General features: G+C 44.9%; 1 protein-coding gene across 2 annotated transcripts in view; it reads right to left on the bottom strand.

The window, feature by feature from the left end:
• The window catches only part of ANP32B (acidic nuclear phosphoprotein 32 family member B), a 31,714-nt gene extending 12,469 nt beyond the window's left edge, over positions 1-19,245 (bottom strand). For both annotated transcript variants that reach the window (XM_010357637.2, XM_030919556.1), the window contains exons 1-3: positions 18,838-19,245; positions 7,858-8,007; positions 3,986-4,108 (exon numbers count right to left, since the gene is read on the bottom strand). In XM_010357637.2, coding sequence (XP_010355939.1) covers positions 3,986-4,108; positions 7,858-8,007; positions 18,838-18,891 — 327 coding nt within the window. In that variant the 5' untranslated portion in view covers positions 18,892-19,245. The remainder of the gene's footprint in view (positions 1-3,985; positions 4,109-7,857; positions 8,008-18,837) is intronic.
• Between the last annotated feature and the right edge of the window lie 579 nt (positions 19,246-19,824).

The raw sequence follows: 19,824 nt of genomic DNA, 5'->3' as shown, positions 1-19,824 counted from the left end.
CCCACACTTGTTTTATTCATGCAGGGAACACACAGCAGGGTTACAGCAACAGACAAACGTTGCACCCCTCAAAACACAAATTGTACAATGATCCAAGAGTCTGTGGATCAAACAATGTGCTTACATAGTCAGTTCCTTGACATCTTAAGAAAGCTGTCCCCAGCCCTTCTGGTCATAGAGCTGCTTTTGTATCATGTAATTTTCAGATTAGGTTTCCTTCCAGTCAGGCCCTGACTTCCAGAAGCCCAGGTATGACTTCTTGCCAAAGAGGAAAAAAATGCTGCAATGCCACCCCAGACAGCTAGCTAGCATACTGGCTTTCTCTTCACAAAGACTGACTCAGTGCCAGCTAGAGTCAGCTTCAGGCAGCTTTTCCAAAAAGGTTCACTCTAAAAATTCTCCACTTAAAGGAATGAGCCATTTATATTTCATAATTATTTCCTAGAAATAGGTGCACAAAAACACATACAACCTCGGATATTTATCTAATGCTTTTTAATACCAAAAGTCATTTCTCTATCTAGTTTAACTGACCCTTCCTGTATACAGGGCCTCCAAGGCGCTCCTGTTTCTGAAACTGTACAATTATGTGAGATTTCTGGCTACTTCCTGGCAAAGCACCCCTTATCAAACAATTTGGACATGCCAACCAGCAGGTTGAAAAATGAAATGAAAGCAAGAAAACAACAAAAATCCCAAATAACTATAGTACTCTGGAACTGCTGAAAGTAGTAAAATTGTGCTTTAAGGCCCAATAGGCACAAAATACACTATACACAGATTATTCAGGATTCCCATGTAATGTGTAAATACTGATAGAAAAAATTACAACTCTACCATACCAGAAATTTGATGTAAGCTAATAGGCTAGCCATAATAAACATTAAACATTTTATTAACAATAATTTTGCTTGCCTTCTTAGAATTTAGAAGGGCTTTGGGGGATGGTTTGGATGGCCCAGGTCTCTTAAAAAAGGTGTCCAAGGAAGTTTGAATTGATGCCTTCTTTGTCTCTCGATTAATGTCCCTGTAGCAAGCAGAGGCATTCACAATCATTGCATTGACTGTAAGAACTGGGCTCAAAGTAGACGGTGTTCAAAATGTATGTGGTTAATGAGGATGAGGATGGTGTTTTTCCCCACTGAAGAACACTGCCAGAAGTCAAAATGGACCCAACTTCTCCCCCCTTCTCCTTCTCCAAGTTAGAACTTCAGGAGACCAACCTAGCACCGCCAGGAATCTCAGTGCCAAGTACAGCAGAATGGCGGGACCCCAGGCTTTTCGAAATAGCTCTGGTGTGCAGCCCTGTGGCTCTGCCACAGGGTGTGTGACTCTGGACAAGGGATTCAGCCTCACCCAAGCCTTAGCTTCCTCAATATAAAATAAGGGCCATGCTATTTCTATCCACTTTGTAGCTAAGTTTTTTTTTTTTTTTTTTGACAATTACTAATAAAACATGCCTAAAGCACCCAGTAAGTGTATGGGTATAGTAGATCCTCTAAAAATGGTGAACACAACCAAGATTACTTTTCATCCTTCACTATCCTGGGGGACTGAGACTTTCACAGCCACCAGAGGGTCCTCTTACACATTACTGACCAGATCAGGAAAAAACTCAAGCAAACAAACAACTCCCACACAGTATTTGCTTCTGCTCCATTGCTGTGTGCTACAACACTGAAAAAGGCTTCTGATCATCAGAAAATTCAGGCTGTCACGAGAATTAGGTAATGGCCAGTCATCAACTGGCCAACAGTAAAAAGGTACTGCCTGCTACTCTGTTCTTTAAAAATCAAACGAGGAAAAAAAGGGGGGGGGGTGGGAGGAGAAAGGTTTCTTATGCTCACAACAACCTGTTATTAGTATGTCTGTCACTAACCAATAAACAAAGGCTTAGTGTAGCCCATCTGAATGGGAAAGCATCAGCAGTTAAAATTTGGTGCTCCTGTTGGAATTCCCAGCTTAAGGAAATTTGGGCATGAAATAAATTTACAGGTGGAAAGAGAAGAACAAGTCCCAAGGGCTATGGAAAGCACAGCAGACTTCAATTTTTTTTTCCTTCTTTGAGATGGAGTGTCATTCTGTCACCCAGGCTGGAGTGCAGAGGCATGATCTCAGCTCACTGCAACCTTCGCCTTCTGGGTTCAAGTGATTCTCCTGCCTCAGCCTCCCAAGTAGCTGGAATTACAGGCGCCTGCCACCACGCCTGGGTAATTTTTTTTGCATTTTTAGTGGAGATGGGTTTCACCATGTTGGCCAGGCTGTTCTCAAACTCCTGACCTCAAGTGATCTGCCCGCCTCGGCCTCCCAAAGTGCTGGGATTACAGGTGTGAAACACTATGCCCAGCCTAGACTTAGATTTGAATCCCTACTCTGCCATTTGTCCCGAACAATTATCTACATTCTCTAAACTCAGCTTCCTCATCTCTAAAAAGAGGACAGTCATTCTCTCTTCCCTGGGTCATATAAGGATACAATGGACAAATGTTCATGTCCTTGGATGCAGCAAAAGTCAGTAAATGTTGGCTTAAATACTAGAAATGGGGGTTGGTTTGAAGGAAATGAATAAAACTGGTAAGAGCCTGAGTATCTGGGTATACCTGTAATAGGAAAAAGGGCAAAATGCATGGAGCACTGGTGAAGCATTACATTTATGAGAAATATGAGCTCTTAAATATGGACAACTTAATGAAATGTAAAACTAAAGAGACTCAGCCAGACGTGGTGGCTCAGGCCTGTAGTCCTAGCACTTTGGGAGGTCGAGGTGGAAGGATCACTTGCGGGCAGGAGTTCAAGACCAGCCTAACATAGTGAGACCTCTGTAAAAGAATACATATATTACACACACACACAGAGACTCAGTAAAAGGTGATTACATTTGTATTGGAGCAGTCTCAAATTGTTTAGGAAGGAAAAGATCTTCTAACTGTTGTCAGGAAGTCCTCTTCATTAAAAGAAGCTACAACTTAACTCTGTCTTCCCCTGAAATAACAGAGCATTCTATACAAGTGATGTGAAATCCACATATTTTAATATACTCTGACATCAGAATAGAGACAACAGAGAAGAAATGTCTTACCCTCTAGGGTCTCTTCTGGATTCTGAAAGACACCTATATGCTACATAACCCTCTGCCAAATAGCACAGCCTATGGGGCTGCCCTACAAACTGCATTAAGCCCCCTGCCTCCAGTCCTGCCTCTGGAAGCCCTTTTCTGGCCACTACAACTTCCACACAAACTGGACAAAAAGCAAAGTAAGTACATTAACTTACAAAGCAAAGTAAATACATTACTTTATCTTATTATCAGAACTCCTAAGTGAGGTAAGGCAGGGATTATTATCCTCCCTGCTATAAATGAGGAAACTGAGGCCCAGAGAGAAGAAGCAGTTTGCCCAAGGTCACACAGCAAGTCTACAACCCAAGTGGCACTAAAACTTAGCTTTTCATATCTTATCCCAATATGTAAGACTGAGGAGGATCTTGGGGTTTCCATGCAAAACTCTAGGCAACAGTAATCCAGCTAGAACACAAGATCATGAATTAGATGACTTAAAGCTTAAAATGGAGCTGTCTTTGATTGTTTCATCTATAATTCAGGCATGCCACACAACATAAATAGCCTTTTCTGTTAGAGTATAAACGTGCATAATGGCTTGGCCAGTCTGGGGGAAAAAATTGTTAAGAGACATGTTTAAGGCTAGATAGTCAATATATAAATTTCAAAAGTGGACCCAAAACAAAGTACCCCCAAAAATTATCTTCAGAAGGATGCCACCATAATATCAGGCAGGGAGAGAGCAAAGTCACAAGAATACATCTAGCTAGAGAGGCCCTGATCTTTAAAATTGGGACTTCTATAAAAAGTAAAAAACCACCACTTTCTCAACCAATTATTATTGCCAGTAATTTCCCCCCCACTATAAAGAAATATGAAAATGAAAATGACCAGTAAATCCCAGTTTCCAAATTCTCGGTTACTTACCAAAGGTTCCAAAGTGCTGATATCTTTCAGTTTATTTCCACTTAAGTTTAGATGTGTGAGATTTGGAAGTTTTTCAGCTAACATGTCCAGACCTCCAAAGATTCTATTTTCACTGAGTTCAAGCTGCAAGAGAAAATGGATACAGCACAAACACAAATACACAAAGAGAAAAACAAATCATTTAAGGTATTATAAGTAACCAGTACAGTTCTCAAATATGTATCAAGATCAAATGATCCATATTTCTATCAGGGCATGCGTGTTCATTTTGTTTAAATCCAAATAATTAACAGCAGAAGGTCAGAAGTATTGTGTTTTCCTAATCAGCTGCTACTAACAGCTTACTCAAGAACTGGTCTCTAACATCAGCAAATAAATTTTCCAACTTAAAAAGTAGGTCAAAACCAATTAGAATCCTTTGACAAGTTGTAATACCCTATACCTGCCAGAAAGGGTAAATGGTTTAATAGTCTGTGCATTCTGAGCAGCTTATTTTGTGTGCCTTCAAAGCTTGCAATGCCCACTTGAAACCTAATTTCTGGACAATACTGACATACACTGTGGAGTTCTACACCTGGAAGCCACCAGGGAATGTTGCTCTGAAAGCTACGAGAGAGGGACGGGCCCTACAAGCCCATAAAGAAGCTTCATAACCTCAGGAAAGGGAATGGGTCAACAGGGGCAGGTTTATGAAACCAGCTCCCTGGAGGCCACATCTTGCATAAACCTGGCACTAGCCTTTATTAGAACCTACTCTAATTTCTAAGCTGCAAGTCAAGTAGCACAGGCAAGTAATGTGCCAATGAGGGAATGAGCATTCACCAAGGAATATTAGAATCTTAGAGAAGAAAGAATTGGAGCCTGGAAAGCATTGTGAAGAACATCTAATTCAAGCTCTTCCTTTTGCAAGCATGAAAACTCGGCTACACAGCTGGTTCTAATTCTCTCTTTTAAAGTGCCAACAATAATAGTAACTTTAACCCTTACATAGTATTTAAATGCCAGGCACTGCTCAAAGCACTAGAAACACCTTAACTCATCTGAGCTCACAAAAACTCTATGGGGTAGGCAGAATTACCACTCCTGTTTACAGATGAGGAAAATAAACTTGCTCAAGATCACCCAGCTGTTACCATAGTGGGCCTATGATTTGAAGCCAGACAGGCTGGCTTCATAAATATCCATGTCCTCCTTATTATGCTACGTACCTAGAATAGCATGAAAGCTTCATGTAATAAAGTCTTTGCCATGCAATGAAATGTACTACATGATGCAGAGTAGAGTAACTTTTAAAAATATGAGTATTTGCTGAAAAACTGAGTTAAAAAAACAAGTCAGCTGCTTAAGGTGTTGTTAAATATTTCAGAAGAGGAAAATACAACATTTCAAAACAGTTTTTTCCTTTCAATGGAATATTTCAGTGAAATACCCACTCATGGTCTAGGTTTAAAAACATAAGCCCATAAATAGAGTCAAGTGTTAGCTTTATTGGTGATTTTAGTAAATCAAATAAAAACAGAGCTCACTTTTCCTGACCCATGTTTTAAACCATGTGGTTAGAATATCACATATACATGTAACATCCATATCCTTTTAACATGTGTATCTCAGGGAGTAGGAATAACAAGGCAATCTACCAAAACAAGGCAGTCTACCAAAACATTTATTAGCATATTTATTTTGAAATGAAATAGATGTGTAAATTTAGAAAATTTGTGACATTTACACATCAATTTTTTTTCAGTACTTATTTCTTGTTAAAAACAGTTTCTGGGCCAGGCACAGTGGCTCATACCTGTAATCCCAGCACTTTGAGAGGCCGAGGTGGGCTGATCACCTGAGGTCAGGAGTTCGAAACCAGCCTGACCAACATGGTGGAAACCCCATCTCTACTAAAAAAATACAAAAAGTAGCCGGGGGTGGAGGCGCATGTCTGTAATCCCAGCTACTCAGGAGGCTGAGGCAGGAGAATCGCTTGAACGTGGGAGGCGGAGGTGGCAGTGAGCCAAGATGGGGCCACTGCACTCCAGCCTGGGCAGTAAGAGTTAAACTCTATCTCACAAACAAAACAAAACGAAACAAAACAAAACAACACCAGTTTGTGTTCTGGAATAGGAAGAAAATAAAGTTATTGATCATGAGTACACTCAACCTGCCTTTAAGCATGATTCCCTCTCATTAGCCCTATAAGTGAAGTGATTCATGTTTAAATGTTAAAAGATTTTAATTCATGTACTTAACGCCCACCGCCCCCCCCACACAAAACCAACAAAAACAAAAGCCCTGTCCTCCTCAGAACTCAAGCAAGCTCTATTCAGAATTCAGAAAGGTTTATTAAAGTCCCTATAAAAATGGTCACTGATAGGCTGAATTTCTGAGTAAGAGACCAAGAGTAATTTAGGAAAATCAGAATGCTAGGAAAACAACACAAAACACACACTAAGGATCTGCTAGCATCAAGTTTATGTAAATAGATGCTAAAAAGCTATCTCTATGTTTAACTGGGCTAATCAGCGCTTCCAATGTCACTGATAAACCATGCAAATATGAAAGGATTATACTTGAACCTCTAGTATATACTTAGAAGGGGAAATTTCTTTCTTATCAGAAATGGTCACCTGAAACTCATGAAGACTGCCTGAGCATTTATTAATATTACCTAACGCAAGGCAAATAAAGCAAAACAAAAAATACTTCTACTTTTTAATTCATGTATTATACTTTTTTTTTTAAAATCAAGACAGAGTCTTGCTCTGTCACCTAGCCTGGAATGCAGTGGCGCGATTTCGGCTCACTGCAACCTCAGCCACCGCCTGGGTTCAAGCGATTCTCGTGCCTCAGCCTGCCGAGTAGCTGGGACTACAGGCGCGTGCCACCGTGCCCAGTTAATTTTTTTGTATTTTTAGTAGAGACGGGGTTTTGCCATGTTGGCCAGGCTGGTCTCGAACTCCTGCCTCCCACCTTGGCCTCCCAAAGTGCTGGGATTACAGACATGAGCCACCATGCCCGGCCTCATGTATTATACTTAACCCACTCCACCCCCTGCAAAACAACAACAAATAAACAAACCCCAATACCAAAAAACTAACTGTCCCACTCAGAACTCAACCAAGCTCTAGGAACAACCTACCTTTGCCCAAGTTTGATTGTGTTTCCTTCTACGTGTGCCTTAGTTTAAATAAAGGTACAACTTAACTTTCCTAGTAAAGTGAATATTGAAATGGCAGAGAATTCTGCAAGACTTATATAACCACATATCTTTTCCTATACAATGGAAATGATAGGGGGTTAGGAGATACGGGTTATAGTTTTGGCTCTAGTACTAACCACTTCTGTGGGTGGCTTTCGGCAAATTACTACACTTTTCTGGGACAATTGTTGTGCCTATAAACTAAGGGGCTGGGTTAGGAGCAAGGTTTCTTCCAGTTCTGACGTTCTGGGACCCTGTGACAGTTAAATGTGCAATGACCAGAGAAAACATTTTTATGTAGCATTTGGTCCTTTTTTCCGAAAGGACAGAGAATTGGTTTTATAACAATTAACAAATAAATTACTCACAAAATACAGTAATTATTCTTCCTAACTTCTATTTACTGAGCACCCAACATACATTATTTCCAAACATCACAGCAATTCTGCAAGGTCAAGTAATACCACCAGTTTACAGGTGAGGAAATTGGGCCTTAGAGAGATTAAGTAACCTGTAGAAGTGCGCCCATCAAGGAAATGCTAGGGCTAGAATTCAATCCCATATCTGGCCAGTTCCAAAGGCCATGTGCTTTCTGCTACACTAAGTACTTCCTTACAGGTAAAATCATACATTTTCCCTTCCCAGGATCGTTCTCTTTTACCGTTAAAGAAAAAGCACTTACCTTTTTCAATTTAGGCAGCTTGGGGAGATTTGAAACTGAGATCAAGCCTACATTTATTAAACTGAGGAACTCTAAGTTCACAAATTCAGCTGTTAAGCCCTCAATTTTTCCATCATTTGATTTGCAATTGTCCAAGACAAGTTCTCGAACCTGTGGATGACAAAGAAAAAAGGATAAGCTCTCAAAAACACATTGAAAACAAATAATGCAAAACCTTCTACCATAAATATCCTGCAAACACACCCATATATACAGGCAGCCTCTTACTCAGACCTAGATCTTAGTTATAAAAAGATAAAAACTGATTAAGCCTTCAGTAACAATATACTGACAGATTCAAAGATGGAATATTACTCCATGGGTACAAACACACTCTTTATTTTTCCAGAAACAGAAAGTATACTTCTTAAGATATTAAGTGAAATAAGTGTATTCCCCTTATTTCTTTTCTCCAGCCTGTTCCCCAAAGGGCAGCTTTTATCTAAATGCAAATGCAAAGTGAAGACACCCTGTAGGCTGGTTCTACCTTAAGGCCCAGAAGATGACCACTGGAAAAGAGGAAAGCTTTATGTTTCCTATCAAGACCACTAAGAGATTCTGGCTAGAGGTTTCTGCACCAACACACTTTCCAACTCTGGTTTTATTAATCTTTGCCAAGATTATCTTGACACTGGGAAGAAATCAGGATGCAAGAGTCCTTACTTCAAAACAAAGATCAATCTGCGTTGCACATTTCTAGGAGAGAACTGCTAGATAATAAATTAAATTTCATTTTCAGGCTACACAGTCTCCTTTTTCAGAATTTAAGTCCATCCAAGAGTATCACATCTGGCCGGGCACAATGGCTGACGCCTATAGCCCCAGCACTTTGGGAGACTGAGGTGGGCAGATCACCTGAGGTCAGGGGTTCAAGACTAGTTTGGCCAACAAGGTGAAACCCCCTCTCTACAAAAATACAAAAATTAGCCAGGCATGATGGCGAGTGCCTGTAATCCCAGCTACTCGGGAGGCTGAGGTGGGAGAGTGGCTTGAACCTGGGAGGAGGACGTGGCAGTTAGCCGAGATTTCACCACTGCACTCTAGCCTGGGCAACAGAGTGAGACTCTGTCTCAAAAACAGTATCACATCTGATGATTTGAACTTTTTAATATTGATTACTTAATAGTCTACATGCAGATCCACCACAATAATCCACGTTGCCATTCTTGCTCTATGATCATCCTGAAAGTTGCAACTTTTTAGCCCACTTTGATCTACTCACAGTGATGCAAATTACCGTTCTAACTGCACCAACAAAGGCATTCTTTTAGTGAACCTACCATATTGAATAGCATTAATTAAGCACGTATATTGTAGGGAGATGCTGATAGTCTGAAAAGAGAATATGAGCTATTAACAGTGTCCTCATCCTCTCATACAACATCCAATGATGCTACTCTAGTAATTGCTATCAATTATAGAGTACTTAATCATTTATTATTATTTTTTTTTTTTTTTTTTTTTTTTTTTTTGAGAAGGAGTCTCGCTCTGTCACCCAGGCTGGATCATTTATTATTTTTACCACCACTCTCCTTCCCCCATTTACAGAGAAGGAAACAGATTTCAAGTCAGCAATACCCACAATATAGTAAGTGCCTAAGCACTTCTCACTACCCTGTCTACTTCCTCTTCAGAAGCCAGGCATCCTTTTTACTCTTTACATCCACTTACTTCTTCCCTTCCTTCCACTTTTATTTAGGTATCTCTGCCATTCTTCCCTTTTCTGATAAGAAATGAGCACATCTGAAAACTCAATAGGTCAACTCTGACAAAAGCTAGGCTCTGGAGACAGATGCCTGGGATCGAATTCTGGTTCTCCTCTGCCACTAAGAACTTGTGTGACCTTGTTTGAGTCACTTAACTTCTCTGTGCCTCAGTTTCCCATAAAGTGGAGATAATAGAACCTACCTCACAAAGTTGTAAAGACTAGGGCTTGGAACATTATAAATGGCCAGAAAGTAACCTCTGGGTAAAGAGAATGGAAAATGTCAGAGACCTTTGCTGTTTACTTTACTTATATCTGTACTAAATTTTTTACAAGCATATATTTATTCTGTATTAAAAAGAAACTAAACATAAAACCAACGAACCATTAAAATTTTAGAAAGGTCAACTGCCATCACCCACCCACGTAAACAGTATACTGCAATACAATTAAAATGTTCCCATTTACCTTGGGAGATTTTCTAAAATTCTATCCAAAATAATCCAAAAATGTTATACAAAACACACCAATATGCCAAAAATGAAGTGAAGAAGAATTAGAGTTAGCCATATTGCCTCTCAGCTCACAGAGTGAAATCACCTCTTAAAGACATTTCTTTCAACTTGCAAAATTCCACTTTAACCACTGCAAGGCGTCATCAAAAAGTACCAGAGGACTCAAATGCAGGTTAAAAAATTGTGTTTGCTGCCTGGGCTTGGTGGCTCATGCCTGTAATCCCAGCACTCTGGGAGGTCAAGGCGGGTGGATCACCTAAGGTTAGGAGTTCAAGACCAGCTTGGCCAACATGATGAAACTCCATCTCTATTAAAAATACAAAAATTAACCAGGGATGGTGGCATGTGCCTGTAGTCCCAGCAACTCGGGAGGCTGAGGCAGGAGAATTGCTTGAACCTGGGAGGCAGAAGTTGCAGTGAGCTGAGATTGTGCCACTGTACTCCAGCCTGGGTGACAAAGGAGACTCCATCTCAAAAAAAAAAAAAAAAAGTCACTGCTAGACTAAGCTTCATGATCACAGGGTCATGTATATTCCAGTTACCACTATATCACTGTATAACACTGTATAAGAGCCTACATAACTGCTGAATGAGGAAAAAAATGGTCACAGGTTTGTCAGCAATATTGTACAGAGGTTTGTGACACAATTGCGGGGAACTAAGATGAAAACCTGGACATAAAGGGGACCAACTTTCTGATCATAGAGTATTTTTTAATAGCCAAAGAAATTACAGTGTGTGGATATACTATAAATCATTTTACAATCCTCCCTGTTGAACATTTGTGCTCAATTTTCCCTACTATAAATAATGCCATATCTTTACTTAAAATGTCTTTTGTGTTTGGGACTGTGTCTTCAGAATCCATTGCTAAGTGAAAGAATACAAACATCTGAGTCTGTTATTAGTTAAGAGTTCTTTCTTTAAAACGTCAACTTCTCCTTTAAATGAGTAGTTCATTTTAACTGCTGCAAAATTATTTTCCGATTTGACTGTTACTTTTTGTAACCTCTCGATTATGGAAATTCTGGCTATTTGCATTATCTTGTTCTTGAGGATATCTTCTATCGTTTTTACCCTAAGTGAGGAAAAAATAAATACCCCAGCAGAAACACTAACAAAGGACAGACAAGCTCTTAAAAGACAGAAATAGCCAACACTAAAAAAACTGTTCAAGGCCAGGTGCAGTGGCTAGTGCCTACAATCCCAGCGACAGAGACCCAGTTAAAAGAAAAAAAAAAAAAAAAAAAGTTTGGCTGGGCATGGTGGCTCACGCCTATAATCCCAGCACTTTGGGAGGCCGAGGCGGGCAGATTACCTGAGGTCAGGAGTTTGAGACCAGCCTGGCCAACATGGCGAAATCCCATCTCTACTAAAAATACAAAGAAATGTGCCGGGCATGGTGGTGTGCACCTGTAGTCCCAGTTACTCGGGAGGCTGAGGCAGGAGAATGCTTGAACCCATGAGTCGGAAGGTTGCAGTCAGCCGAGACTGCACCACTGCACTCCAGCCTGGGCAACAGAGCAAGATTCCGTCTCCAAAAAAAAAAAAAAAAAAAAAGGTTCAACTGTAAGTAGTAAAAATGCATACTAAAAATGAGGTATCATTCTACCCTTGTTGGAGGAGGGACAGCTCCTTCAAGAGAGATGGCTAGGATAGACAGAAATGTAAGTGAATTTATTAAGTGAGAGTGAGAAGTTCAGGAAATGAATACCTGAGACCTTTAACTGCCTCTACCAGTAAGAGGCAATAGGATATACTGGGATAAATAGGGCAGAGAGTCGTTGGGCTAGGCAGAAAAGGCATGTCCCTTGACTTTTCCAGGAAGGCTGAGAATGTAAAGAAACATGCTACCCCAAGAACAGAATGCAAGAAGCATATTGAGAAGATGAGTCACTGGGGAATAAGCACAGAGGATAATGGGAATTACTGCAAAAAGCAAAGACCACTGGAGGGCCCCACTCATGGCTGTACCCAAGGATAGCAGGTCTAAATGTTCCATCAGCCAACTTCAAAGTTGTTGAAAGTTCTCAACAGGACCTTAATGAAAAGGTATTGAGCTCAGATATTGTTTCAATGGCAGAAAAGTGGCATTTGAGGTGCAGAAAAAGTGTATTTACACGTGCAACACACATACACGGGTGCACTCACGCTCAGTGATAACTGAGTAGTTAGAAATTAGGGCTTATATACCTAACTTAGAAGAGGAAAAGATAGGAGGAGAAAAACCTTTTGGGAAGAACACATTTCTTTAGGGAACACAAATGGGATTTTCAGAACAGATGAGAGATCAAGTTTACAATGTCTGTCTACATAGATATGAGTGGTCTTTGTTTTCTTAGGGCCATAAGACTACTCCCCCCATCCCCACCAGAGATTTATTCTTGGCCTTTTTCCTGGGAACAGGCACACTCCAAAGGGAGAATTCCCTCGTATGTGGTATGTATTTGCTTTTAGCCAGATAAACTCCAAGTAGGCTTCTCTCCGCATCTGTTGAATCTCAAATATCTTCAGCTTAAAACAATCTTTATATCAACTCCGGGGTTCTCAGTGGATCTCCACAGAGCTAACTAAGCCTCATCATCTCTTTTCATTCCTCCCTGGGTATAGAGATCTAAACTGCCTTGCAAAGGAGATGACAGCTTGGGAAGAGTGTGGTTGAGACAGTGAGTGGGGCTGGGGTCAAGATGATCCCACAACTTCCCAATCTAGATTCAGAATAAACCAAAGGTCCTAATCAAAGGAGAAAGGTCCTAGTTTCTTCTTATATCTCAAATCCTCCCAGAGCTGTTATCTAATGAAGAAAGGTTAGACAGGCCCTTGTTCATTTGTGTATAACGATCTATTTGGTCCAAGAGTTAACTGGCCTTCTGCTTGAAGATGGACAGTTTAACTTTTGGGGCCAAATTCATTCCTTTTCTTCCCTCATCCGCCAATTAAACTTGCCTTTTCTTAAGCACAAATTTAAGGTAAACATTTAAAAATGAAAAATCCGTACTACCTCCTACTTAAGTCTTATATTTGTTTTCTACAGTTAGCAGCAAAACAGTAGTTTCCTACTACTTTTTCATTGAAAAATCTGAACTACAGTGCGGCCAAATACCTTTTCAGATGTGATTGGAAGATATAACAATGATTTATAACACTCTCTCTTTCTAAAAAAAAAAAACACAACACATATTTTAGGTTCTAAATGGCAAAATGTCTATGAGGTCCTTCTTTAAGTTATGATGAGTCTAGGTCATGGGAATATCCCCAGCGATTGGAGGTGGGGGGCACAGGAGATGGAAAAATGTTTTTCCCTTGCATTCTCTTCAATGTGCTCATTTGCCACTCCCCTAGCTACTATGAAAAAAGATCAACTTTACTTAACTGGTGGGGTGATGCTCTCCAACTATACCAGTTGTCTCTGCCATAAAAGGAGGAAAGAGTATGGAGGAATTAAAGATCTTTGTGAGTTGTCAATTCTTTTAATTAGAATACTGGTTATTATGGTAAGTGAAATAATCCCAAAATATAGAAAGTAATTCCTGCCATCCTTGCAATTTCCATCCTTCTGAGTTAGTCAGCGTTCAAATCTTCTACCCATTAATTTAAAATAATGTTTTCAAAATAACAGAACTTTTTATTTTATTTTTATTTTTGAGACGGAGTCTCACTCTTTCAACCTATGCTGGAGTGAAGTGGTGCTATCTTGGCTCACTGCAACCTCTGCCCGCCCCCCACACCCCGTTTCAAGCAATTCTCCTGCCTCAGCCTCCAGAGTAACCGGGATTATAGGCACCTGCCACCACACCCAGCTAATTTTTGTATTTTTAGTGGACACGGGGTTTTGCCATGTTGCCCAGGCTGGTCTTGAATTCCTGACCTCAGGTGATCCACCCTCCTCCGCCTCCCAAAGTGCTAGGATTATAGGCATGAGCCACTCTGCCCGGCCAAGAACGGATTTATATTAGTAGTTCTCCAATGTGTTTAAGACCCACCAATACCCTACTGGTGGGTATTAAAAGGGAACCATTCTGAAAAGCAATTTGGCAGGGGGGGAAAAAATAACATTATAAGATGTTTTATTTCAGCAGTATTTAAAACAGCCAAAATTCCTGTGAACAACCTGAGAGAGATGTTTAAATTATGATCTATGCAGACATTAATAATGAGTCTATAAAATAAAGACACAAAGATGTTCACTGTATTTTTTTCTAAACAAAACAAGCTAGCTAGCATTCAGATTATTTGCACGAACCAAGTTTAGAAAAAATTTAAGCATTCTAGTAGACTATACACTAAAGTGTGTAGATGGTAGGTTAGGCATGTATGTCTATCTTCTTTTTGCTTATCTATACCTACAATTTTTTTGGCCTATCTATATCTAATTTTCTTCAATGAAGATATATTACTTATACAAGGAAAACCCCGATTAGTTGCTATGCAACCAATTAGAATATCCGATTGAGCTCAAAATTACATCACAGTAGACACAATAAAAGAAGTCAAAAGCTGGGGAGGGGGTGCGGATCAAAAAAAGATGGAAGTTAAAGACAATCTACATTTTTTCCCAGTAAACTGGGACTATGTAAAGACTGCTTTTATTTTGGTATATGAAATGTCATAATCCAGCAAATAGCACACCACCATTTCGCAGGGGCATAGACTGCAAGCCACAGTAAGGAAATGCTTGGCTTTCTAACTTTGAATGAAAAACTCAAGAGCTGATAGGAAGGCTGATTGTCCCCAGATGCATGGTTAATGATGTGCTTCTAACAGAGCGACACGTTCAGTTTACTGGAAGGGTAAGAATCTCACATAAAGAACAGGTATTCTTTTCCAATTTTGGAATACAACTAAATGTGGTTTATATCTAACTACTGCATGTCAGTGTCTTCTCATCTTACTGACCAGACCTCCAGTTTCCATGGTGTATATATGGTATATTCTAGCACTGTTCAATTTACTCTCAGTGAACTGCCAATATTTTATATAAAATATTTCCTTGTCATGCAAAATAGCTCCTACCCTTGTGTAAGTTTTTAAACGGTAACCACCATTCTTCATGAAGATTACTTTAAAATGCCATCTTAGGCCATTTTGTTCCACTATGAGAATACACCCTGCTGGACTTAGAAAAAAAAAAAAAATTCAGTATTTCTTTACAATCCCTCGCCCTCATCCCTTAGGGAAATGGGCAAACTTGTGTTTATAAGGAATAGGGATATAGTAATAGGTGAACTGAAGAAGACCCTAGTAACACTTTTATGTTTACCTTCTTGTCTTCTTTGGTCAGAACACACAAGAGCCCAACTGAACAAAAGTGTTACTAGGGTCTTCTTCAAACCCTAGTAATAAGAAAAAAGCCATATACACAATAAAAGCCCACCTGGTCTTAAACATAAGAACACATTTACAATTAAACCCTTATTTGCCCTCTTCAAATACTCTTACATCTCACTTGACTTTAAAATCATTAAGGTCAACCATGGGACACTGCTGTATATTTCAGAGCATCCTATGCATACAACGGTATACCTTCAACGGGGTAATAATGGATTCTTGTTACCCCACATGACAAGTCTGCAGGATCCCAGACGCCAAGCCTACTGGGTAACAGCTGACCATGCCACCAATTTCTGTGGCGTTTATAGTATGTTCCAGCACATCGCACATAAGGTATCATGTGACTAGCTGAATGTGATTTTAAGGGAGTGATCTCCGAACTTTTCATTTGCCTTAAAGATGATGCCTCTGTGCGAAAAACACTTTAAACTCTCTTTTAGAATTTCCTTCAAAATCTACAGCATTTTTTCCTGAAAACCCTTCAGTTTTAGGTCCAAGTTTTATTCGTCCACCTGGGTTCCTAACTCCCATTGGTCTCAATCTCCCTAAGGGAAACCTTCCTCTACCCCCACAATCTCAGCTGGCTCCCGCAACACTCTCTCAAGGCCTCACAAACTCTCCCAAGCGCAAAAAGCACCACACCACCTCAATGGTTTCTCAGGCTTCCAATGTTTACTTAATAAACCAGTGGATTCTGCAGGCCAGTGCTGCCAACGCAGCACCCACGAGGCACTTGTCACGTTTGAGCACTTGAAATGTGGATAGCATTACCGAGAAAATGTTTTAATTTAACTGAATTAAATGGCTCTGGCCTGACTGGCAAGGTTAAGTTGATTACTTGAAAAATGAACACGTGGCCGGGCGCGGTGGCTCACTCCTGTAATTCCAGCACTTTGGGAGGCAGAGGCAGGTGGACCACCTGAGGAGAAGAGTTGGAGAACAGCCTGAACAACAGCGAGAAACCCTGTCTCTACTAAAAATACAAAATTAGCCCAGCGTGCTGGCGCATGCCTGTAATTCCAGCTACACGGGAGGCTGAGGCAGGAGAATCGCTTGAACCCAGGAGGCGGAGGCTGAGGTGAGCCGAGACAGCGCCACTGCACCCCAGCCTGGGCACAAGAGAGACTCAGACTCAAAAAAAAAAACAAATAAATAAAAGAAAAATGAACACCTGTAGATATACACGTGTTTTTAAAGCAATATTACTTCATATATGAAATCATCACCTAAGGGGAACAGCAGGCCAACTGTTATTTCCCAGGGGGAACACTACTCGAGAATTATAGCAGATCTTTAGTTTGAGCATATTCTAAAGAACTCAAACTCTAGATTTTAAAGCATTTCTGAAGACCCACATGTGTACTTCTCTCGCAGGCACTTTGGCTGATTTTAGCTAGTCCATAACCTACGGCTTTGCAATTACGCCGCAATGGAAAAGTCTGTAACGAACACCTTCCCATGGCAAGAACGCCTCTCCTCAAGTTTTGTGGCGCGAGCTGGACGCCCCGGCGATAGGCTAGCACGTGGCGGGCACAAAATGTCTGACGGAAGGTCGGAAAAATGCGAGCCCGCGACCCTCCATCTCGGAACCCCCGGAGCGGCCCACCCTCGCGGGCCCTCCGGGAGGGACAGCGCCGGGCGGTGGAGCCCGGCCCACCCCGCGTTAGTGGTGACCTCAAAGACTAGAAGGCAAGGATATAAAACGTCAAGCACACTAGGTGAACCCTGGTCGACAAATTCCCACAAGTTCCCGACTTGTTAACCACAGCCACCTGAGGGCACTAAACACGGCAGCTCGCGTAGCCCGGGGCGGGAAGCCCCGCAGGGCCGCCCTCGGCGGGAAAACCACTGGTCCGCTGGGGCACCCGGCCGCGGCGCTAACTGGCCCCGCGCCGGTTCGCGGAGTCGGGGGACTCGCGGCGGCGGGCAGCCGCGCTAAAACCGGGAGACGAAAGGGGCGATTCCCACAGACCGGACCCACGCCCACGCAGCCGCGCAGCCAGAGAGCCTCCCTCAGGCCCCTGCAGCCCGGAAGGCGCGCGGCCGGCCGAACCAGGCCGCTCTCAAGCACGTGGGAGGCTAGAGGCCGCCCGGCCCACGAGCCGAGCCGAGGCCCGCCCAAAATCCCGCGCGCCGAGCTGAGGCCCGCCCGAAATCCCGCACGCGCGGCGCGGAGCGGGGGTGGCCGCCTACCGTTGCCCTTTTAAGAAGGGGGAGGGGGTCGGCAGCGCGCCCGCGACGGGATGAGTCGGCGGCGGCCACGGCGCGCGGCTCCCGACAGTACAAGCCAAGCCCCGGCGGGGCGGGGGGAAACAGACCCAGGGCTCGGCGCGGGAAGAGGCGGCCAACAGCCAGCGCCGAGGGCGGGCGGGCAAGGCCAAGCTCGTGGCCGGCTCACCAGGCGGAGGGAGACGGGCACCCGCCAACATGGCGCTGCGGCGGCCTGTGGCGCGCCCCGGCTGGCGTGAGGAGCCGCCGCCCGCCCACACGGAGGGGCCATCCTCCCGGGGCAGGGGCCCCGGGCTCCGCCGCCGCGGCGCAGGGGGAAGGGCGAAGCCGTCGCTACAACGGCTGGCCCCGGTCGACCGGGCTGCCTCTGGGAGGTCGAAGTGGGCAAGGCCGTGGGCAAAGAGGGAGCGAGGAAACAAGAGAGAAAGTTTTATTTTTAGGCTTGAAAAATGGCGGGAACCGCGTCCTTTTTTCAAACTTGGCCTCGGGAGGGGCGGCGGTTGCGCCACCTCCGCCGCCCTCGCCCGCCCCTCCCCCGCTCTGCGCGCCAGGCCGCGCCCGCCCAAGCGCCCGAGGGGGCTTCTCGCTCCCTTCAAAGGAAAAAAGCCCCCTCCTCGCCCCACGGCCGCTGCCCTCGGCCGGGCGGGCGCCCATCGCGAGCTCCGGTCACAGAAGCCCCCCCTCCGCCCCGCCTCATCCGCGTCCCTTCCCCGGCCGGCCCGGGGCGCGCGGAGCCTGGCCTGGCCCAGGCGGGGATGGCCGCGCAGCTCCTCGACAGGCCGGGCCTCCGCCCGGCCGCGCATCCCGGGAGGCTGCAAACATGGCTCCCAGCGTTACACAACCCCCGCCTCCTTCCCTCGCCTCCGGCCACTTGCACACGCGCTCCCTCCGGGGAAAGACCCTGGCGGGCGAAGCGCTCAAAGTTTGCTTTCCCTCACACCGCTGCCTTCCTCCGGCCGCCCCAGGGGCCCGCGGGCGGCAAAGAGTTAATCCTCGCGCGCTCGCTCCCCCCTCCGCGCCCGCCCGCCTTCCCCGTCCGAGCCCACGAGCTGCGCTCTTCCCCGCGCCGGGGCCGGCGAACCCTCAGGCCGGGCCCCGCAGGTGGCCACCATTACATGCAAGTCATCAGGGGAGAGGGCGCTCGGAGGGGGCTCTGCTTACAGCTGCCGGGGTCCGGTTCCTCAGCTCCAGGTGGATCCTCCTCTTCATGTCCATGTTCCCCTCTTCCCCCCTCTTCAAACTTAACTTTCCGCGGCGGGGGCGGAGGGGGGAGAGGCGTCCCGGCCTGCGCAGCGAAGGCCGTCGGAAGGGTTTGCTCGCGGCGGAGGCCGGCGGCGCGGTCCTGAGTGGCTGGCGGCGTACGGGCAGGCGAGCGGAGCCCCCGGAGCCAAGTTACTCACGGGAGCGGAGAGAAACCATGGAGGGAAAAGGGGGCTGGAGCGCAGCGCTGGGCTCACTACCGCCGCCCCCGGCCGCGGCCTGCACTGCGCTTAAACCGGCGACGCGGCGCGGCAGCTGCTCGGCTCCACTCGGCCCGGCGCGGCGCTGCTCGGCTTGGCGGCCGCGGCTGCACCAAGGACGGGGCGGGGAGACGCGCGACAGGCGGGGCGGAGGCTGTGCAAAGGCGCAGCCGAGGTAGAGGAGCGACTTCCTCCCTCCCTCCGATTGCACGTGGGGCGGCTGATGTAAGACCTTTCTCGGGGGTGGGGCGGGGGCTTCCCCGACCCCCGCCGGGCTGAGACTTCTCCTCCCGGCCCCACCTCGTGGCGCCCGGAGCTGGGTCTGCGGCCCGGGCCCGGAGGTTCGCGGGAAGGGCTGGTGGGAAGCTTGGCAGTCCGGCTTCAGGGTTCCCTAAAGCCCAGTCCATCCGGGGAAGCTCACGGGGGCAGTACGACGCCTGTGGAGGCGCGAAATGTGAATAAACCCGGGACAGAGAGGTTTTGAGGTTCACCTTTTGCCTGCCACACAGTCTGGGGCCAACAGGCCGAACACCGCTGCCTCCTTGGCAGAGTGGCGTCCGTAGTGCCGCCGAGGATCCGCGCGCCCCCCGTCGGGACAGAATCGTGGCCGGCCGGCCCTGGCATGGCAGCTGGGGTCGCTTGCTAAGCCACAGAGCAGGCTAGCATCTCCACCCTCTTCAGGAGAGTC

The sequence above is a fragment of the Rhinopithecus roxellana genome, chromosome 16, assembly GCF_007565055.1.
Source record: "Rhinopithecus roxellana isolate Shanxi Qingling chromosome 16, ASM756505v1, whole genome shotgun sequence".
In the NCBI taxonomy this organism is placed as follows: domain Eukaryota; kingdom Metazoa; phylum Chordata; class Mammalia; order Primates; family Cercopithecidae; genus Rhinopithecus; species Rhinopithecus roxellana.
Note: the sequence above shows the minus strand (reverse complement) of the source record. Positions and strands in the feature narration are given on the sequence as shown.